Source organism: Falco biarmicus, chromosome 2 (assembly GCF_023638135.1).
Source record: "Falco biarmicus isolate bFalBia1 chromosome 2, bFalBia1.pri, whole genome shotgun sequence".
NCBI lineage: Eukaryota > Metazoa > Chordata > Aves > Falconiformes > Falconidae > Falco > Falco biarmicus.
In genome coordinates, this window is record NC_079289.1 from 7928076 (window position 1) to 7951602 (window position 23527).

Here is a 23527-nt window from a genome sequence, read left to right on the forward strand (position 1 = left end):
GGAAGATCTTTCAGCCTTCAGAATACACTGGAAAATAGCTTGTTATCCAGAGATAACGAGGAGAACTGAAGGATGATAGAGAACAGTGGAGTCTCATAGAAATGTTGTTCTGGGACTTGTTGCCTCCAGAAGCTTTACTTTTAGATTTCAGAGTTTTGTTTCTCTTTTCTTTCACATTTCGGAATTTGTTTAGCTTAGGAGATAAATGAATTAACATATAGAAAAGGAAATCGTAAGTGAAACTTAGTTACGGAAGGCAAGTTTCCGTATATGCCCCATGCTTGTTCCCATGTTTGCAACCATCAGCCGTCTTGTAAGTATGAGGATATGAGATGGGAAATGTGTAAATACTGTTGATTAATCCAGAGTGGTGCCTAAATAATATTTGTTCTTCCCATACTGGAAAACATAAAAAGATAAGCCAAGATTATGGACAGAAGTAAGATGCCAGTTTATGGAAATAATTTCTGTTAAAAAAAGCATTTAATTTGGTGAAGCTGGTTTTCCTGCCAAACAATTTACTTCCAGTAAGAAACGGTGCTTATCCTATTGCTGCTTCTGCAGCAAACCTGTCAGGCCCACTCATATATCAATGTCCCAGCAAAAAAATTTAATAAATACCACTGTTAGTAACAGAAACGTGCAATGGGAAATGCAGGTGTGAATTCAGGCCTGTCACAGATCTAAGGTAAAATAGAGGTAAATTATTTTTACAGTATCTTATTTCATGTAAAGGTATCTGTTTGCAAAACCATCAGAGCTTTCATACTGTCGATAATTCTCAACATGACCACCAAACCGATAAGGGAGCTTGTTATTGTGAAGTATTTTTTCTATATGAATAAGGTTAGTTTATTTGGTCGTTATGATCCCACTCAGCTAGTAGGAATCTTCTGAATAAACCAGCTAGTCTGTGCTTGAATTTTTGCAATAACAGCCTTCTTCCCTATAAAGAACACTTTAAATGTCTCGGTGAAACTATTTTTGCTATGACAGTGTGGTCTTCTCTCTGCCTGAGAAATTATAAAGCATCAAGAAAGAAAAATTGCAGCTGACATTCCCAATGACTTTTCATTTCAAATTCAGTAATTTAAATTTACTAGCACTCCTTTCAAGCATTCTTTATGCTGTTTATTACTGATGTCTATACAGGTGTTCCAATGCACACTGAGACCGACAGCTTGGCTTACATTGTATAATATCGTGTGTATATATTTGTGGCATGTACTCTCTAACAACAGTTCTGTTGTAAACCTTGTTCTATATGACAGAGCCATCATAATTCCTTAAATAGAGAGACACTCACTTCTATTTTTGCAATGTTATGTACACTGATCATGAACCTTTGATGCCCAAACGGCACAGAGTAACTACTCAGAGACCAATTTTGTCTTTAAGCAGCAAAGGTATTTATTTCATGGAATGCTGGGGAGCTAGCCGATTCGCACTGACTAGCTCCAAAGTTTTCAGTGAAAAGTCAGGTAATTTATACAGTTTTCATGAGAGGTTACAACATCTTTACATACATATTCATTCAATTTTAACACCTAATCATTCTATTCATAATAGGTGGGATCTAGGTGGAGTAAACCTTTCAACTTTCTTTGTTCAACAGTTTCCTGACTCATGGTCTCCTTACCTCCTTCAGGTGCCAACCTTATCTTTACTAATTATTCAGAGTATATTCCTTTAACTTTGTCAGTGGTACATTCCTTTAACATAGTCAGAGGAATCTTTTATTATACACAGTACTTTTCTTATTATTCAGAGTACATTCCTTTAACATTGTCAGTGGAACCTTTTCTAATTATTCAGAGTAAATTCCTTTCTCAACACAAACAGAGCATCACCCAGAGCATTGTACCGAACTCATCCTGACCAATCCTTTATGACCTTGCTCTGTTTCACCTTCCTGACCTTGTCTATTTCCATCAATAATCATTTTTTATATCTCTCCCCACTCTTTACAGCTGGCAAAGGCATTTTTAGTGTGGATTCTTTTCAGTATAGCTTCATTTCCTCCTGTTCCTATGTCTGCATACAATGTTGACATATTTCAGTTCTTCAAGCCCTTGCTTTCCTTCTGCAGCTTTCCAGCCTCCTCTGAGTATGTTACTGTTGTTAGGTATATTGGCATACCCGAGTCGCAAATTCCTCCATCTAGCCACCAAATCATGAGTTTCTGAAAAACTGTATTGGATAAAAGGTGTTTGAGTGTTATCTGTTTTTCTCATTTCTGAACTCTCTTTGGCCATTCCCGTGTTTGTGAAAATTCTGGCTTTTTTTGCTAGCTTTCTGATGATCTTCCTCCTTAATGCTTCAGGTAGTCTCTGCTGCTGATGCAGAGCTCAAAAATGTTCAAACCCTGCTCCCTCCTTTAGCTGGTGGGGGTAAATCTTTCATCCTCCATCCCTTTCTAGGTCTGCTTCTTCCTAGTGATTTTTTTTTTTTACACCGCTTGGAGACATCTCGGGCAGCGCTGCAGGGCTGGAGCAGGGCAGAAAGCAGCATAACTCATCCATGAATGTTAGAGCTGAAAGCATGGGAAACCTCCCTTCATCAGCAGCGATCATTCATTCAAATGGTGTTGATCACAAAGGGGTATACTTGCTGGACACAGCACCATCTGGGGATTTTCTAATGAACCTCAGGAAATTAAGAACATATTTTCCGCAGAAGAGGGAAGTTCTGCGTTGAGTGGTTTCTGCATATCCGGAGGAAAAGATCTGCCATCAATATTCAGCTTGCCACTTGTGTTATTAGTCCTCAGCTGAAATGGCCATTTACACAGGGAGAGGGAATTGGGTTCACTGAATATTTCATGTTTTTTAAATTAATTGTCACTATGATGGCTTTTGCAAAGCATCTCAGACAAAGGGAGGAATGCAAACCCTTAACTGTTAAGCCTGTGCATCTCACCTTAGACTTGTCAAATTTTCTGAAGCTAATTTCACTGAAAGTGATAAGGCAAAAGAAATAGACCATTTCTTAAGACCAGATGTGTGTGCTTAATGAGTTGTAGGTGGCTTAACTAACTTAGAAATAATTTAGCTCCTCTTTAAAATTCTTTTGAAACTCAGAAACGTAAGGGTTTGCATAAGAGATCAGAGAGAGGTTCAAGAAACTCTGCGATAAGCAATTGCAGTTTTAGGATATTTATAAATTCCCTCATACTTGTGAAAAATGCACGTTTTAACATCATCCCTGAATTCTTTTTTTTGTTTTGGTTTGGTCTGTGTGTTGGTTTTTTTTGGTTGGTTGGTTGTTTTTTTTTTTTTAATTTATAATTCTCTGTTTGCGACTTAATTGGCAGACAGATTAGGAGTGTCTAAAAATAGAAACAGATTTAATTTAATAGTAGAAACTATGTGCCCAAATGTTTGCCTATTTATTTTTTTTATCTGTATTAAAGCTCTAATAAATTATATTGTTATCGCTTTTCAACCTTCAGGTCTAATGAATAGTATCATTCTCTCTCGTAAGCCTTTTTCTGTAATGCACAGAGATCTAAAATAAATACATTAAAGGGGGTTTAGGTGAAAATAGTTATAAAACAAGTACTTATTTGGGGACAGGCAAGAAACAGAAAATGAAATTTGTCTACCTGTATATATGTCAGTCACTTATGTGATTCTATGTAACTCTAAGTTAGTTGAAACTTGTGATAAAACATTTTTCCTTTTAGAAATGTTTCATGGGAATTTATCCATCTTCGTTAATTGTCTTTAAAATAATTATAACCACATTTGCAAACAAACAAAATATTGTATTTCAAATCTTGCTTCTAGTTTTGTTTTGGATTATGCGTTAACTTGTAATACTATTTTAAAAACTGGCACTCCAACTGAAGCAAAGTGGTTCACTGATACGTGATTTTTCTTTAGACTGTTTTTTCAAGGAAATTCTTCATTTGGTTCACTATCAAAATAGCTTAAGCATGTTTTGCAATATTGTGATTTAAAGTGAAATTCCTGTGGATAGTGGTATAAATCAATAACAGATATTAGCATTAATTCCACTTGGGATATTTTTGGGGTTTTATCCTTTTCATGGTCCTTTGGGACGTTTCTGACTACATTTTCTTACTGATAACAAGTAATATATACCCCACATCCTACTAATGAGGACCAAATACTGATTTCTGATATATCCTAGAAAAACAGCTAACATAAAAATAAAGAATTACATGACAGGATACAGATGTCAGATATAAACTCACTTTAAATATTCCTTTTTTGAAGGAAATGGCTACCCTTTTGTATTTGGTTTATTTAAAAATAAATTTAAAGAAGACACCTGGCAATGGCACTGTTTGCAACTCCAAATTTATAGGATACAAAAAAAGGGCTCCACATTTTTTGTATAGAACTGCAAATATATGCCATATATAGTCTGCTCCAAGTCGGTTTTGTTTTGTTTTTTTTTTTTACATAGAAGTACTTCTGAGAAATGTGAAGCATTCTGAAGCTAGAACAAGGAACAGAATGGGTCCAGAACACCTGATCAGCCACTTCTGCATATGGCACTAGCTAGTATAGCTTGGCAATATATATCTAAAAGTGCAGGTGTTCAAGTTATTTCACAGGCAGGTCAACTCTGATGGCATGCAGAGAGTTGTCAGAAGGTATACAAGGGTGTTGGAAAATGCAGACATCTGACCTATTTCCAGGTGAGTGCTGAACACTTGCAAATGAGCAGCACTCGTGTGAAAGTTAGTGATGCGGGAGGAACTCAAAACCTGCAAATTTTCACGCAATAAGCTTAATTACTAAGTCTTCAGAAATTTTGGTACAACAATTGAATGCACTTCACTTGCAAAACGTTGGCTCCAACAAAGTACTTCAGAAGCTTTGAGAATAGACTTTGTCCTATCACTGTTATGTATTTGGGGGGTCTGATTCATCAAGCTTTTTAAATGATAAATTTGCACTGAATTTTGTTGTAAATACAGTGACATCAGAAACAAAGGAAACATTTTTACAGTTGTTCCGTGACACTTATTTGTTGGAAAGTTCAAGAAAAGAAAGTGTTAAGATCCTATGTTTCTGGCTATTTAACTATTATAAAAATAACTTTTTTAAAAAATGAGGAGAGTCAGTACAAAAGTGAGATATCATCCCACATTTGTTCAGACAGTTAGAGCGTATCTCATAACGCTAGTTAATCATCTGTAAAAGAAACTCTTCAAAACATTTCCTGCTGCACCACTTAATCATCATTTTGGTGGTTAAAAAAGTTAATAAGGCCACACTTTTAATAAGCTAATAAAGCTGAAAAGTATCTATGAGAACATGGACATATAGGGCCAAAATATTACTGGCAACTGGGATTTGACTAATGCTATGTTCAACATTGAGTCTAATAGTTTGTGTGGTAGCAAGGGAAATTAGATGACGCAGTCCTTCCCGAGGAAGCTGAAGAAGAACCAGCCTAATTTAACACCACCTGGAGATTTTCAGCTTTCAAAAATACAGATGTATGTTCACGAGTTGTGGCAATTCCCACACAGGCGGTTTTCACTTCAGTTTAGTCATGTGGCAATTAGGACAAACCGCCAAGTCACTACACCAAAAAATGAACACACACCTCCCAAGGGGGAGCATGTGTCCACTGTTTATCTCAAGGGCTGAGAGCCAGAGGAGCATCTAAGTGTGGTTCACCAGAGCCAGTATCTTGGCTTTTGAGTAGTTAGTGGCAAGCAGGTGGCACCACTCAGGGGCAATCCACCCCTTCCTGAGCAGCAGAGATGAGGTGAATCACTCAAAAAGGTGCATTTTCCTTGGTGTGGCTAGTCATTCACACAGTTGTGATTAATGTTTGCAGAACTTTGCTCATGCTGAGATGTTTTATAAATAGTAAAATGTGTTTTTTCCCACTCTATACATGATAGTTTGTTGTGAATAATGTTATATATATAGCCACTGACTTTTAGATCAGTGATCCAACTGCAACAAAGGTCAACGAGTTAAAGTCATGCTTGCTTTCTCATTGACAAGATATAAATGAGCTGTAGCTCTCAGTCTGGTTCCCAGGGAGCATTTCTTTTCCTCAGCAGAAAATCACAGCTCCAGACTCAATAGATTGTTTTCCTTGTTGGTATTATGTGCTGAGTAGCAGAGGATTGACAGAAAATGCGGAGTGACTCACCTGATCTTGTAAAGGGGGTTTATGCAGAGAAAAAGATGTGTTTTTTACAAAAGAACTTTCATTTTGGGGAGTTGACATTGCTACTTCATCAGAAAACATACAGAGATACAGGTCTTTGGTTATCCAGTAGTGAAGTACTAAAAAAGATGGAAAATAATCAAAACCTCTAAATAGGTTGTATCTCCAGATGGATGTTACAGAGCTGAAATTTGGCCCACTGAACATATAAAGCTCTGGAAAATATTTATTTATATAATTAATCAATCCATTTGTTGGGTCAGGACTTAAAAAACCCTCTCTGCCTAATAATAAAACTGCTGTGTCTAGACCAAGCTATTTGCTTGGGATTGTCTGTGAGTTTTGTTTTGGGTATCGTTTTATAACAATGTCTTTCATTTCAAAGTTAACAGCACCTCATGATTGCCTTATGATCTGGGCTGAATCTAATTTTAACCAGGATGGGTTTTGCTTTGTCCTCATTTTCTAATAATTAAGAACAACAGAAAATGTACCATGACATTGTTATTCAGCTGACAGTCATTTATGCAGCCTTCCTGAAAGCTCGTTGTTAAGACCAAAGGAATTTAGATTTCATTTTCTTCATGATATTTTATACGAGACATTTACTTCCTTCAGATGAAAATGTAAAGGCGTTGAAAGAAAGTTGTTACAATATCTAGGCTTTCAAAGAGGGATTCTTAGCGAACACAGTAGGGATTTAACCTTTTAATTAAGCTAGCGTTATTGAAAAGAAGGATGGCTTTGAACATTAGTAAGGTCAGTCTGCAAGAAAGTTACTGCTTCAGAGATAACTTTACTAACTTCTAAAGCGTTCAGCTTTCCCCTTTGTCTTCCCTTGCCTTCTGCAAATATAAAACTACCAAAAAAACTCATCAAGAAGAAAGAAGCAGAATACTGTAGAATTCGGCACAAAGATAGGCAGACACAATGGCGAGACGTAATGTTTGTATCCAACAAAAGAGGCAGGCGATAACTTTCAAAAGTAATGAAGTGTGAGGTATCCAGGTTAAGACATATAGAATCTTGTTTGTCAAGAAAATCCAATGGACTGATAGTAAAATTCCATCTAAATCATTGTCTGGTGCCTAGAGAGTCTTCTATGTCATATAATATAAATCTGAATTGTTTTAACATTTTTCAGCTCTAAAGAACTTTTTGGACATTAGTAACCCTGCCAGATATACACCATAACATGATACAAAACAAGTGCCTGACCACTTAGGCATGGACTCTAGCTTATGTTTGCAGAGACTGACAGCCCAGTTGGCTTACTTAAAACCCAAATGCCCAGACCACTTAAAAATGAAAACCATGCCTATGCTTCCAGCACGAATATGGAAGGAGATCCCAGAATAACAATATCCCAAACACAGAATCATTGGCCCCATCCAGCAGAGTAATTACGGGTGTTTGCAGCCCACAAAGCCAACTGTACCCTGGGCTGCATCAGAAGCATGGCCAGCAGGTCGAGGGAGGGGATTCTGCCCCTCTGCTCTGCTCTCATGAGACCCCACCTGCAGTGCTGTGCTCAGCTCTGGGGCCCCCGACAGGAGAAGGACATGGACCTCTTGGAACAAGTCCAGAGGAGGCCGTGAAGATGATCAGGGGCTGGAGCCCCTCTGCTGTGGAGACAGGCTGGGAGAGCTGGGGTTGTTCAGCCTGGAGCAGAGAAGGCTCCGGGGAGACCTTAGAGCAGCTGCCAGTGCCTAAAGGGGCCGACAAGGACGCTGGAGAGGGGCTTTTTACAAGGGCAGGCAGTGACAGAAGAAGGGGCAGTGACTTTAAACTGAAAGCGTAGGTTTAGATTTGAGCTAAGCCCTATGGGATGTAAAAAAATAAGGAAGACTGTGCTGGCAGGCTTGATCAGCCCTTAAGAAAATGGAGGTGTAATATCTTTGTTGATCTTTAAATATAATAAATAGAGATGCTGATAAGCTGTTCCCTCTTCATCACTTCTTCTGTGGGCTCAAAGGTTATAAACCCAAGAGATTTTCCCCTTACGTGAAATTCAGTGTACCTGCAGGTAGTGAAGTTTAATGGGATACTCTTTAATGGAATACTCTCTTCCTGCCCGGCTCCTGATGTGGGACGAGTCAGAAGTTTTACCTTGATGTGTTGTCATCAGATCAGGGAGCTGAAGGACTTTTCCCTGGAACCATAAACTCCTTCGGTCAGGAACTAGGCTAATTTTGGAGAGGTGAAAAGTGTTTTTGGTGATAGCCTCTGTAAAGCAACTATTCCTTTGTTCATATGATAGCTTCATGTTTCTGTGTGTTCTGTTTACAATGACAGGTACTTTGCCCACTCGCACCGTAACCAGGGCTTTATTAAAGTATTTGAAAGTGCAGATTATTTTGCCACAATTATGCTGTGCTGGAAGGCTGCAGAAGGATTAAGACCAAAGGTCCAAAGGTGCTTTTTCAGTAAGTGGCCTGCTTTAGAAATACTGATCTCAACTCTTACGGATGTCAAGTGCATGCAAATTCAGCCGGCACAAATGTGTTTTCCTGGCCTGTTGAGCACCTAGTAAAAATGTACTAAATCCATTTTTTTGTTAGTAGAAATTCATGCCATTTAAAAGAAGAAACTGATAAAAATAGTAGATATTTGGGACTTGTAATAACTTTTTCAGCACCAAAAAAAATTGGTTTGGTACAAAAAGAATGTTATCTTCAGAGCTAATGGTCTGGGTTCATCTGAGTGACAACAGCAAGATTATTTTTTGAGTTTGTGCACACAAAACATTGGTATTTTTATTTAAGAAGAGCCAGTTTTCCACAAACACTCAAAAATTCAGTACTTATCTCTATACCTTTTTCACAGCAGAAGAAGCAGGAATGCTATTAAAGTTTATGAGGGTTTTTTATGTATGTATACATTGTGTTCAAAGAACAGTTAAGGGATGGCAGGGTTATAAAGCTAACCACTTAGATACAGGAAATGCAAGAATTAAGATGGTCTAAGTGATTTATTGCAGGCCTTCTGTGGCCATATATTGTAATATGGTATTATAATATAACTCAAATACATTTTTAATTACACAGTTATTTTTGTTTTCAGAGATCCTCTGCTTCTTTCAGTCATGTGGAGTTGTACTTCATATGGCATTTTATATTCAACATGTCTTCCTCCATGCATTATTTAATGCATGCAGTTCAAACCGTGCTCCATTCACAGAATTATTTTTTTATTGATTTTCCTATTATACTGAGCCTGATCACAGTATCCAAGTATCTCGTAAACATTAATGAATTTATTTTCACAATAACCCAGTGTGATTAGAATTTTTACTTGTTCAACAAACAAGATCAGATGAGTCCAGTAGTTTGTGTGTCCAGTTTGAAATTCAAGAATTAAATTAATCTCATTCAAAATTCTTAAATCACTAGCTGTCTTCAGTTCAAGTGAGGAAAAAAAGGAGAGAAAAAATGCCTTCAGTGAGCGGTCCTTTGATTAATATACATATAATATCACGATGTTCCAGTTATTAGCAAGGGAACCTGGTTGACCTGCTTATACCAGAGGTTTAAGTTCTAGGTGGCCAGTGTCAGCGGTTACCAACTCCACCTTAGACCGACTTCTTGGAGGGCACAGGATTCCATTGCATTTTTTTTGTACAACGACCCACTCCCCCTGATGTTCAGCACTTCTGCAAAAACTGACCATCTGTGTCTACCAAGGCCTTTCAAAGTAAGGAATAACTCAATTCTACAGCTGTGGAAAGTTAGGCTTTGGGAAATGCCTAGCATTGCTTGAGATTTCTGTGGCAAAAGCAAGAATAGAAAGTTATCTACTATAGCATTCACCTGTCTTAGCCTGAGAACACCCTTTTGCCTCATATAGCCTGTGACCAGGATTCTCCGATTCCTGTAAGAAATTATACTGGAATCCCACAGAGATACAATTCCCGTGTCCTTCAATACACAATTAATTCCCAAAGACCTGTTCTGCCTGCACAGTGAATGTGAGAGGTTCATAAGGAAATCACACTTCCTTCACTGCTGAGCCTTTTACTCTGCAGATTTATCTTTCTTTTAGTCTATGAACTGAGTCTTGATTTAAGAAAAGCAGAGTCTAGTTTTCCTCCTAGGTTTCATATAGACCTGGGACTGCAGAAAAAGTGAAGGTATCAGTGGGAACACTTACATTCAAGAAAGCTGGGAAGTAGGAATGTGTGAGGAGTTCACTTGGTCAAATTTTAAAATTACTTTCCACAGCCCTAGGTGGAAATTCTACACAACCTAGCAGGGGGCAAGGCCACCATCTTCAGAGCCACAGGCCTCTGTCGCTTAAGTAATTGCTGGGAGCAGCTATTGCTTTGTAAACTGGCCCCGGAGGGAGATAAGACATGCTTTCCGTAGGGGTTTCACAAGTACTTTTGAGCACCAGAGCAGCACAGATGCCAGAGTTCTCTATCTTTTTTGGTTTAACCACCTGAGCTTTGGTCTTTATCCCCATTTGCCTCAGTTCCTCTTCTGATGACTTTTCTATACCTTCTCTTTCCTACAGAAATCTCATGTCAGTCTTCCTTGGATTTGCCATCATACATTATAGGTCCCTTGGCTTATCTTAGCATTGGCAGGTAAAGCTCCCCGTACTGGATTACGTATGTATCCAAGGGAGGAGCGGAATTGGGGTAACATTTGCATATATCTTTTTCTTACCTGTCTCAAGGAACTACTCTGTTCCTCCTTAGCTTCTCATTGCTGCCCCTGGGGGTTGCCTTCTCCACTAGTGTTGATGCATCTATTTGTGATTATGGAGCTAGGAGCTCCATGAGGGCATTATTTAGGTTTAGACACAGCTGTAAAAAAACCCTCATCTTGATTGGTAAGTGATCAGTATAAGTAAAGGAACAGGATGGAGGACCAGGGCTGCACAGGGGAGACAGATGCAGAAGGTGTAGAATGACCCATGCCTAGCATTATTAACAGGAAAAACTATACCCAGAGGCTGCATGAGATACTTGGGCACAAGATGAACTGATGGGTGTGGGAAAGGCTACAGCTCTAGAGATTATCCTCAGAGGCTATCCCTCCACGGACACCTCCTTCAGTGGGACCCTTCAGGGAAGCATAATTAACACTGGCATTAGCACAGACTTAAAGCATCCCTTCGGTCTGTGGGCTCTCCACAGTGACCACCAGCAGGTGCTAACATAGCCAGGCAGTGTCCCAGACTAGAACTGTGAAACTGGGCAGGCTTGAGGGGCCAAAAAGCTCCCCACAGCTATATCTACTCAAGACCCATGAAGGCTAAGAAACACAGGGTATGATCTTGGTTATCTGCTGGAGTAACTCAGTAGGTGCTATCCTATTGACTGATGCTCAGAAGGGCACTGGGAAATAATATAATGAAAATACATAGTTAAAGCTTTAAATCGGTACATGTAAAAATGAGATACAAATCAATTGTATATTTAATTTTTTGTAGTTATATATATTTATATAGGTGTATATATATACGTACATATATATATACATATATATATAGGTAGCTGTGAAGTCACTAGTGGTGTGCACTAGGAAGAGGAGTCCTGTGCTTTGTATAAATTCAGCTAAGTAGGGCACCCAAGTGTGAAGACGGGGGAGAGGGTTTCAGCCGCAAAACACAAATGGCCTGCTGTGTCATGTGCTGAGCAAAGCTGGACTAAATTAAAATCTGCCTATTTGGTACAGAAAACATAGAAGGGGCAAACCATTTGTTCTGTGACTTCTGTTTTTTTTCTCTGTATCATTTGTTTTGGGCAATAATAATATATTATTCATTTATTACATTACATGATTACTTTGTAATCTTCTGATATAAACCCAGGGTGTTTGTTTTGCTGTGCTGCATTCCCACCGCAGGCTTATTGGCAGGGAAACTGAGACACAGCGACTGGCAGCATTTGCCAGCTCTGCCTCTGTAAGTGCTCACTAGTAACCTCAGCACCGGCGCCCCGTGCCAGAAGCTGTTCTTCAGGGCAGGCAAGGGGTGGAAAAGGAGAATTTGTGAGGCTCAGTGCTTAAATGCTGGAGGACTGCAGGAGCAGAATTGGAGGGATCAGGGAATGGGAGTGGGGACATGGTACATCTAGAGCTGTGTGGGGAACTGTAGGGGAGGTGCGAAGGAGGGAGCTAATGAGGCATGAGGACTTCTGTAGTAGTTGTGGAATGTGAACAGATCAGAAAAAATTATTGTGAGTGGAAGAGCTGAAGAGTATAAAAAGGAGTATGCAAGTGAAGTTATTGCAGGACAAAGGGATAGAGAGGTGGCTACAACCTGATGCTGATAAATTGTATGGTTTCACCCACATCTTTCCTTTGCTTCACTTAGATAAAGAATCTGCATTAGCTGGATTATGTTTGTGGGTTTTTTTTAAGTTACTGATTTTTATAGTCTGCAGCTGCATCACCATTTAATACAAGCAAAGCCATCCTCTTAGAGTGTCTTTTTTTAAACTGGTACTTCAAGTAAAAAATCTATTTTAAATTATTGGATAGCAAGTAGCAACCTCCAGAGGGCTAAACTGATGCTGTTAACAGGTCCAAAATGTGATGCAGCATATGGAGCTGAATACCTCACGGTACAGATTTGCATGCAGGCGGTTTTAATTAGGATTTAGAATTCCTTGAGGAAAGCAGCATTCTCAGCTAGTCTCAATCTTGTCAATACATAGTGGTTTTGTTCATGCTAAAGCCTGCAAAAACCAATAGGTTCCTTCTAGCTTGTGATTTTTGATGCTTATATGAACTGTTAGACTTTTCTCCAGCTGCAGCTTTGTATATGATCATGATTTGTTTGCAGGCAATAAGTGTAAAAGATTGCCGTCTTTTTTTTTTTTTTTTTTTCAGTAATGTTGTACCAGGTCAGTTGAAAATAAGGATCGTTTGGAGTTTTATGACATTGCATAGCCAGTTACTTTATCCTGCAACACTTCAAAGTGAGCCTGTGCTTTAACTCGATGGTTTTGTGCCATCTTGTGAGCATAAGGTGCAACTACGTCCAGCTAATACAAGGAAGAAGTACTTTGGCTAATGCCCTTTTCCTTCTACTTCATCATGAAAAATAAAATTGTTTAGGATTTCCAAAGTTAGATGAGGAGAATACTGTAAGACATATTTAATCCACCGTGTTGTATTTGTATCTTTAAACAAAAAATGAATATACATTCCCTACTACAGGAAAAAAACCCCTGATTTCAGTAAACTGAGAAAAGAAATCATATATTCCACCCCTTCCCACCCCCCCACCCCCCGAAAAAAAAAAAAAGAGGCTTCTTGTTGTACTGAATGGAAAAGCTATGCAAAGTCTCAGTATTCAGAGCTGATAGTGCTCCTCCTTGTGTGAAACAATTTGGTTGGTACGGGAGACCTTGTCTTCTGAAAACCACTATGTGTTTCTCAGAGATAGCACAATATGAATTACACAAAGCACTGCTAGCTATTACATTGACGTAGAGGAAAACCTAATTCCTGACCTTAGAATGTCTGCTGTCTCCTGGAAGATTATTTCTGGGGAAAAAAATGTTAAATATAATTTATAATTGCAGCAGCAAACCTAACACTTTACTTTTAAATGATAATTATTACTCTTCAAGTCAGTGTAGTTGCACTAGGTCTTGGGCTTAGAAAAATCTCCTAAATTCTACCACAGCTTAATGAATTGATTCTCTTTGTGACCTTGAGCAAGTTGTTGTATTCTGGTGCCTAATTTTACCCACCTTTAGATGATGCACATACTTTTTTTTTCAACAGGATGTTATCAGACTTAACTACCACTTGTAAAGCTCTTTGGACCTCTTGCAGGAAAGGTATTTCTGTGATACAGTGACGAGCTTGTTAGAAATCTACTTGATAAGCAAAAGAGCAAGTCATTCACAATAAGTATAATTATTCAATGATTTAAGCTTCCTAATCTACTTCCACAGCCTTGGCAAGCAGATTGTGACTTCTTCCATTTTATATAATGAGAAGATTATTTTTTTCTCTTTTTACTCTATAGATTGATTGCAAATATTCAGAATTCAAGCTGTGTTGCTCATTTGCAATCAGTTGGATGAGTAACATTATTTCTACTCATGATTGGATGAATGCCCAATGACTTGTGTGTGCAAATTGTAAAGTTTGTTTTCTCAAGATATTCATCTGTATGACATTGAAATTTGCTGCCTTTGGAGAGCAGTGCCAGTAAAATTCAACACATTGAAGACCACTAAAAAACAGAGCACAAAAATAAGGTGACACTAACATTTTTTAATGGGACTTTGCAGATTAAACTTTTTTCTAAATGGACCAAGTCAATCATGTTTTTTGTTTTTACCTGTTTCTAATCCTGCAAACAAATCCAGTGTATTGAGTTCTGGACCTAATATCATACAGAAGGGCAGTGATGCCCGACCTGTTCGAAGGTAGTTCCCATGTCAAGGCTGCAGCAGATGACTAGCAGTGGGGGCAATGTGCATGGGACGTAATTGCAAAGCAGCTCAAACCCTGGGTTGAGGGAAAAGGCAAGTGAGTAAGGGATAAGAAGCAGGTAGCAGTGAGACCCAGTTGCATGGCTTTTCTATCCCCAGATTGCAACGGGAAAACTGCATCTGTAAGTGGTCATTGTCTCCTGTCAGAAATTTTCTGCAGAAATTCCTTTCCCTGTGGTCTCTTAAATTACATGGGATATATGAAGACCTGCAGCTTCTAAGGTGCAGAAGTCTGGCCCCTCCTGAGGAGGACCATAAACCAGAAATATCGTTAGAGACTTGAAATGCTGATGCATAAAAGCTAAAACTAGTAGTATTGCTATTGTTTCCTTTGACAAAACAAATTATGCTAGTGTGGTGGGTTGACCTTGGCTGGATGCCAGGTGCCCACCAAACCTCTCTATCACTCTTCTCCTCAGCAGTACAGATGGGGGGAAAATAAGATGGCAAAACCCACTCATGAATGGAGATAACATTTTAATAAAGCCAAATCTATGGGTGTGCACAGAAGCAAAGGAAAACAAAAGATTTTATTCTCTACTTCCCCTCAGGAGGTGACGTCCAGCCTCTTCCCAGGAAGCAGGGCTTCAGTACATGCCGCTGTTGCTCCAGAAGGCAACCGTCATAAATAAAAAATGCACCGCCTCCTGCTTTTCTTTTGGCTTTTATTGTTGAGCAGGTGTCATATGGTATGAAATAGCCCTTTGGTCAGAGTGGGTCAGCTGTTATGACTGTGTCCCCTCACAAGATCTTGCCCAGCCACAGCCTACTACTGTGAAGGGGGAAGGCTGGAGAGACAGCCTTGATGCTCAGCAGTTTTCAAAACCCTGGTGTTTTTCAAAAACCAGCACCTTTCTAGCTCCCAATACAAAGCACAGTACTATGAGCTCTGCTGTGGGGAAAATAACTCCATCTCAGCCAGACCAAACACAGCTAGCCAGAGTATTTTTAACAGACTGGCTTTGAAGAGAGACTGGGAGCAGGATCCACTCATTAAGGGATTACCATCTCATAGTATGGTGTGGTACCTTTTTCCACGGTTAATATCTATCAGCTGTATCTACTACAAAGCTTCAGCTGAGTGAACAGCAACATAATTTTTTTGCCTCTCTGTCTTTCGCACGTGTCAGGGTGTCTTGTAGGAGGAGAACCTCTTTAGACCAGGACTCACATTTCACAGGATGCTGTAGAGCCTTGTGACACCTGTAACATACTTTGCTCCCTCCTTTTGCAGCCATCCTACTGAAAGCAGAAGTCATGTGTAATGTATTGGAGTGTGGTTTGGCCAAAGAGCCACAAAGTGTAGAATAGGAACATTTGCTTTTGAATGGAAACTCCAGTAGGACAACAGTCAGCATCTTAGGGCACAGGTCAGCTTGAGTTGGTCTAAAATGAAATGTTCTGTTTGCATTTTCTGCTAAGCAAACAATGCTAACTGCGAAAAAAATACTGAGGACTTTTGTAACAACACAGTTCTCAAAATCAAAGGCCCAAAATCAAATGACAAATTCCTAACTATCTTAATTCACTGACAGTATGTCAAAGGTATGTTATAAGAACATCCATATTTCCATGCCAGTGCAGTAGCCTGGCTATGGTAACTTGTATAGTAACTTCTCAGGGTTGGTTTTTTTTTTTTTTACGAGAGAGAAAGTGAGCGAGCTGGTTTTGTTGAAAATTAAGGCTTTTGACCATTACCTTCTGATGGATGCATATCTTCAATCCTGTTTAGCGGATAACTCCTTGGCAAACACAGCCTTAGAAATGCTCGTTTAGACAGTACGATGTGAGGAGCAGTGATGCTGTAATAAGCTCACATTGTAGAGAGAATGATCTCTTACAAAAAGGCACGATCATATTAAAAATTCACAGCAGCACACTCCACTCCCCCATTATAGGTAATTACAGAGGATTTTAAATATCTGATGCTAGTTGGCAGCGTACAATACCCTGTCAGCAGCAGGCACTGATTTGTAATTTAATTATCATAAGACATCCACCTGTTCTTTTGTCAAATGAAGAGTAGCATTTCCGTGCAATCATGCTTTTCCCTCCAGAAATTTGAATTAACCCTTAGAGAAAGCTCTGGGTTCTAGGGAATGGGGTAATTTCAAGGACATTTGCAGAACCCCATCAGGTCAGAGCACCAGGGATGAATGAGGCGTTTCTTCGGGCGAGTCTTAATTCTGGTCTGGTATTTTCAGCCTTAACGCTGGCTTTTTGCTGTGTCAAGCTGTTTTGGTTCACAGCTGAAAGCATTTCAGTGAAGAGGTGCTGTGGGAGGAAAGATGTATGAAAATCCATGAGGCTGGTGTGAAGTACATGAGGCAAACACATAACAGGATCGACCCAGAAATGCTCTGGGCTCATACTTTGTGAAGAATGAGGCGGCTGGGCTTGGGGTGGGAGGGAGATAAAGGCAAATGGAAACGTGGAAATCTGTTCCGTAAACTTTCCAGTGTATGGCACATGAACGTGGATGTTACAGAGTTCATCATGGGAATGTGCAGTTATTAGATAAAAATGATCAGGTTTAATTGTAAAGCATAGGTTTTCAATGGAAAGTTTACCAGTGGAGATCCACGCAAGTGTTCTGGTTTTCAGGAGTGCGAGGCCTGGGGTGAACCTGCTTCCCCTGGGCCTTGGCTCTAGTTCGTGTGGCAGCTGCACTGCGGCGTGGTGATGTGGGAAGGACTTACCAATGGGCACAGAGATGTTCTCTCTTTAATGCCGCTCGCACTGCTTCACTGCTTCTTGCACTGTAAAGCTGCAGGAATGATCTGGACAGCATAGTATTTGTATAGATAGTATCATATTTGTGTCAGCAGCAGCGTGGCCAGCAGGGCCAGGCAGTGCCCGTCCCTCTGTGCCGGGCCCTGGTGCGGCCGCCCCTCGAGCCCTGGGCTCAGCGTTGGGCCCCTCACCCCCAGACAGAGCCGGAGGGGCTGGAGCGTGTCCAGAGCCGGGCAGGGGCTGGGGAAGGGGCTGTGGCACAGCTCGGGGGGGGGGGGGGGGGGTGGCAGGGGAGCTGGGGGGTTCAGTCTGGAGAGGAGGAGGCTCAGGGGGGACCCTGTTGCTCTCTACAACTGCCTGGCAGGAGGCTGTGGGCAGGTGGGGGTCCGTCTCCTCTCCCAGATAGCAAGCGACAGGACAAGAGGAAACAGCCTCTTGTTGCACCAGGGGAGGTTCAGCTTGGCTGTTAGGAAAAATTTCTTCACTGACAGAGTAGTGAAGCATTGGAACAGGCTGCCCAGGGAAGCGGTTGAGCCCCCATCCCTGGAGGTATTTAAAAGCTGTGTAGATGTGGTGCTTAGGGACATGGTTTAGTGGTGGGCTTGGCAGTCCTGGCTTAATGGTTGGACCTGATGTTCTCAAAGCCCTTTTCCAACCCAAATGATTCTATGACAAAGCTTCTTATGGCTTCTGCCACTGCTGCCTTGTATCTTTACAAAGCTGTTGTGGACTTTTTCCTTTTATCAGTTCCCAGGGAGATGAGATGACTCTGGTATTCTGTGGTTATTTCTCCTAATCACATTTTAGCAAATGAGTCACTTTAAAGAGGGTGTCTCTGAGTAGTCATCTTTTTTGAGAGAGTACTCACTGGATTCAAAAATAATTGATTGCTTGGGGCTAAATGATCTGTGTGCCAAGCCTTAAATGTGACATTGGTTGGAGTACCATCTATCAAGCTGATGGCTTCTTGCCCAAATGATACTTGGCTGGTGCCAGTCATTTTATATATTCATTAATTATGTTATCTGAAAAGTGAATATGTGAAGGGTTGCAGGCATATCCCAGAAAAGAAAATAATTCATGTCACATGTGTATTCTGAAAGTAATTGGCAACTGCTGAAACATTTCCATACACGAAAGTGAAGGCAGGAATAAACTGGGATGATTTCCTTTGGAAGGATGAGTAATGAAGTAACACCCCAGAACTGAGGAGTCAAAATGAAATGCAGGAGCAGCAGAGAGTTCTGCTTTGCAATGTCCTTGAAGGTGTACCCAAACTTAGGACTTACTTTTCTTATACAGCCATTAACATGCCCCACCACTGTTATGCCACGTGAATTTGTTTGGTAGCCTTCTCCCTCAAAACAGCAGCATGTATGCGTGCTGGGTTTAAAAGGCAAGGCTTTGACAGAAGCAGGGGGGCTTCAGGCACCTCTGGGAGGAGGGGTCAGGGCTGCCCCTGCCATACATATGATTCCAGGTGGCTCCAGTTGGCTCTAACCCCACCAGAAGATCCAGCTGGAGCCCATGAGCCGAGTGGTTGGTGCCTTTATAAAAGGGATTCTAGCTGAAGGACTGACTTGGTAGTTTCATTTAATTTTTTAGGGTTATATTCCTTGTTGTTAGAAGCTTTGGCTCTTGGACAAGCCGCTTGCTTCCTGTTTCTTGTGTTGCCTCTCCATGGAGCAGAGGGTTATAACACCTCCCATTCTAATTGGTGTTCAGGGTAAGAAGAAAAATTCACTAGAGAGTAATTTTCTGCCTGACTGTGGCTCTGTGGAAGTGTGTTTCTGTTCTCCAGCATCAGAGTACATGGTGCTAAAAGGAAAATGACTCAAATATTTTGCAGAGAAAGGCTATAGAGGCACAGCTATTAATGCGGGGATGTGAAATGTGAGCTGAAGCTACAGTTCAGCTGATCAACATGTCTTTTTATTTTTATTATCAACCTTTGCCAGTTTGTCATCGCAGATGTCCGTGTGATGGTATAAGTTTTGTGTGTCCGTGTGATATACCATGTTTTCTTGCTTTGTTGAGATATTGAAAAAAGAATGATGTATCCTCTTCAGAAGAGATTAGGAAATTCAATGGTTATATTAGCTAGTGTCTGATACTTTTTCTGTTATTCCATATTCATATTAATACATGTGCAATGCCTCCTCAAAGCTTATTTGTTCTTCCTTGCTATTTTTTTTCTCTAGAAATATCGTTATCAAGATGAGGATGCTCCACATGACCATACCTTGCCTCGATTAACCCATGAAGTGAGAGGCCCTGAGCTTGTTCATGTGTCAGAGAAGAACTTGTCTCAAATAGAGAATGTTCATGGATATGTCTTACAGTCACACATTTCTCCTTTGAAGGTAGGATCAATATTCACTGCGGCTTTCGTCCTCAAATAGGACAAAACATGTAGCATGAAACGCTTGGGAAACTTACTTTGTTATACAAACAGACAAGCTGCTTTTTGAAAGGTATTGCAGATTGATTGCCTGTGATGTGTTCTCAAGGTTTGCTGTAGTGTAACAAGTGATGGTTTAGCTAGCAGAGCTTTGTGTTGAGATGTGAGCTTTTTGCTTTGAGTGAGATGTTTTGCTCGAGCAAAAATCATTCTTGGTGAATGAGCTGTATTTATGTACGTTGAGAAAGGAATAATGCAGGTCCTTGGCCTCAGTATCATGGTGATTTTGGAATGGCAGGCTACCCTTCCTGGTTGCCCTTGTTCAGAAATTGAAAAAATAAATAATAATACTGTAAATGTGTTGGAAACCTGGGTTTGCATCTTTCAAAAAGCTGTATCAAAGTCCTAAGTTATGCCCGGAAAGGAAGCTCATTTGCCACTATTTGGATCCTTACTACTTAAGCACTTGCTGTCTTCTGTGGGTTTTGTTACAACTCAGAGTGATGTAGAGACCTGTCTCTATTAACTAAGGTAACTATTTATACAATGTAGAAGGTTTTTCTGTATGTGCATCTGCTGTCCTCTGATATATCTTGCTGGGTGAAAAATATTTATTTTCATAGTGAACCTGTATATTAACAAAAAAGTAATCCATTCCTGAAAGTAAATTTGCTCTTTAATAAGACCACAATAGTTTGAAGATGTTCCTAAAACTTTTAAGGCAAGAAGCACAGCTGGAGTGATGAGCATGATGGTTTTCAGATTTTATTTTCTACTAGGCCTGGGAAGGGGAAGAAGAGAAGTGTTTTTTACTAGGGGTGGTGATGTTCTGGATAATGGTTTTATTCCAGTAATTAACTAAATGGCAAACAAGGCAGATGGGCTTTGCTCCTCATGCTCAAAGCCTGTGAAATGGGCTAGCTTGCCTAGCAGAGTGATTACAGTGAGGTTACAAGTGAAAGAAAATGTTTATTGTTAAAGAATGATGTGAATGCAGCTGGTGTTCCCTGAGCCTTCATGGAATAGCCATGTGAATGAATCTTTGTCCTCTGCTCCTGTTCCTGTCTGTAGTTTGTATGTTGTTTGTCTTTTTATGTTTTAGCAGCTTTCCAGGTTGCTTACCTAACTTCTACTGCAGAAGCCAATGGTATCAAGCAGTGATATAGCTGCTTATGCTGAAGTAGATCAATGTAGTTATTTGGAAGGGATTACCTCCATGTGGCCTCTGTGTAACCTCAGGGGACAATCACAGGCAAAGCAATTTTTTGCCTGGAAGGGAAATATCCCTACCTCTCTAGGGCTCCTTGAGTATTAAGATTAGAGTGGTGCTTCTGATTCATAAAAGTCAAAAACGGATTTTTTTTTTCTTCACATTTGGAGACATTCAAGTAAGGCTGTGTGATCCAAGCTGATAATGTAGCAGTGATGATAAAAAGCTTATGAAGTGTGCTGAAGGTATCCCCAGCCATCTACAGTTGCCTTAAACCAGCTCCCAATCTAATTTGTTCTTGTGATGGAAGAAATTCATTTGCTACTGTTTTCTGAAGTGATGGGAGGAAAGGAGCTGTATTATATTTCCTCGTGGAAATCGGTGTCTTCTGCAAGTTCTTTCCTCAGCCTGAGGATTTCTGTCTTTGACTCTGCCTCTTTTGAAGTTCCTGCTTTTTCTCCTACAGTCTGTGTCCTATCCCTCAACCTTCAGTAGAGAGTTAGCTCAGGAGGCTGGAGTAAACCACCTGCTAGAGCTCATGGCACACTTCCTTTCTGATATACCTGCTTTGGATTCACTTTTGTTTCTGGGAATTGACTGAAAACCCTGTTCAGAAGTTTTTTTGTTGCGGTCATTTCCACATAGTTGAGAAACATCATTCCGAACCCTCTAAAACTCAATCAGAATTTGTTGTCTTGAATTAGACACACTGCCTCTCAACCCATAGCATGCCTTCCTAGGGAAATGTAGAATACCTTTTTAAAGATTGGCTGGTTAAGTGTGCCCGCAATTTAAATATTTTTTTTTGCTTTGTGTGAAAGCTGGAACTGCTGGAATCCTGCTCTGAGGGTATGTAACAAATGCTGGGGTCCAAATACAGCCTGTCAGCTTCTTAGGAGTGAGATGACACTGGGAATTGCAGTGGGATAAAGCTGTTTGGGAAATTCCACTGAGAGTTGTTTGTGCTGGAAAGGTTGACTTGTTCTGCTCCAGTTTTCTGAATACAGGTCAGAGGATTTGGTGCAGAGGGTAAATGGAAGTCACAAATTTGCTTGTACACAGAGAGGGATCACATCAGCTCCTGTGTGTCACTAGGACTGTCTGTCTGACCAACCACCCAGCTGGCAAGTGTGTTGTGTGAGCAGGGGGTGCTGTCTGGCCAAGTGGGCTTAAGTTATTGCCTGGCTGCATTTCACCACCTGAATTTTGCTGTGGGGTCTACAGCACCAGGGTGCACCTCAAAGAATTTTTGAGGCAGGTTTTTGTGTGTAGTGTCTGCACAATGCCCTGAGGACAGGATGATTTACCCAATATTTTTGTGTTTGTAAAAGAAAAATATTTGAGCATAAAAATAACCTAGTTAAGATGCTTTGGAACCAAAGTGTTGTCCCAAAGCCAAGCCACATATCCATCTCAATCGCATCACTTTTCCAAAGTGACTTGAGTTTGGCAGTGGAAAGAGTTGCTTGTTTCCAGTCATTTGTGTTTATTTGGAAAGTAATCTGCAAAGATCATGCAGTTGTAAAACTGCCCTTCAGGGTGGCTGGTTCCAGCCTCAGCAACTGACGAGCACCCACAGCCACCTCTGGAAGCCATAGATGTTATATCTTGTCTTTACAGGCAGACTGCTTGCTACCATCACCCTGCCCGTGTGCCCAAGTTTTCAGTGAACATCTCAGTTCCCATCCATAAGTGATCTTGACAGCTTGAGCACAGACTTGTATCATTGCAGTTACAAGTTTTGTGGATGGTTGAAGTTTAGGCAGAGAAACCATGGGCCTGCTTATACCCCTGTGTCCATGTCGAGTTAAAACATTTAGAGGATTCTTGAAAGACTTCCTAACGCTCAGGATGGAAGGATTCAGCCCATATTTTTTAACATGTGTGATTCAAAATGCCTGGTACGGTTCATGTTCCACAGAACAGATGCGTCTTAAATTTCAATCAAGTTGCTGCATACAAATTGTTAAAGAACGTGGTTGTGATTTCATGTTCCAGATTATGTGGTTTGATGTAGTCCAGAAATATCCTAATGGAACATGTCATTATTGATTACTTCAGAAGGTATTCTTAGGTACCAAAATATAAAAAGTTTTCTTTAATGACCTTATGCTAGTTGTGTGCTGACTTATCAGATGTAGTTCTCAGACATTCTGAAAAATCTCTGAGACACTCAGATACTGGTTATGATAAATACTGTTTAGGAGTGTGAATAGATTTTCTGCTATTCATATTAGACATGTTATCTTTCAAGTCACTAAAATCTAGTGTGCAGTAGCCAGATTACTTCCTTTCAGAACATAATAAGAATAGTTGTGCTGAAAACTAGCGCCTCTTTTCACTGTGATTTACTTTTGTAACTTATAGATTTTTTGCATTAATTTTGGTTTTCTACAGTCATGTAGCATTTGCTGTACAGTCAACTCTGTTCTCGAAAATGTTTAATTTTAGAAAGCTGCAAACTTTTATTAAAGGTTGATCTACTTAGTAGTGTGAAGAACATAAATTTACAGCAGCTTCAGCAACTTTGAATGTCAAACACTGAAGTTGTAAAGGA

The 23527-nt window shown here is 40.2% G+C and overlaps 1 protein-coding gene across 12 annotated transcripts in view; it reads left to right on the top strand.

Annotated features, from left to right (window-relative positions):
* DLG2 (discs large MAGUK scaffold protein 2) overlaps positions 1-23527 on the top strand; it is a 1040391-nt gene that overhangs the window by 449313 nt on the left and 567551 nt on the right. For all 12 annotated transcript variants that reach the window (XM_056327218.1, XM_056327222.1, XM_056327223.1 and 9 more), the window contains one exon: positions 19561-19722. In XM_056327218.1, coding sequence (XP_056183193.1) covers positions 19561-19722 — 162 coding nt within the window. The remainder of the gene's footprint in view (positions 1-19560; positions 19723-23527) is intronic.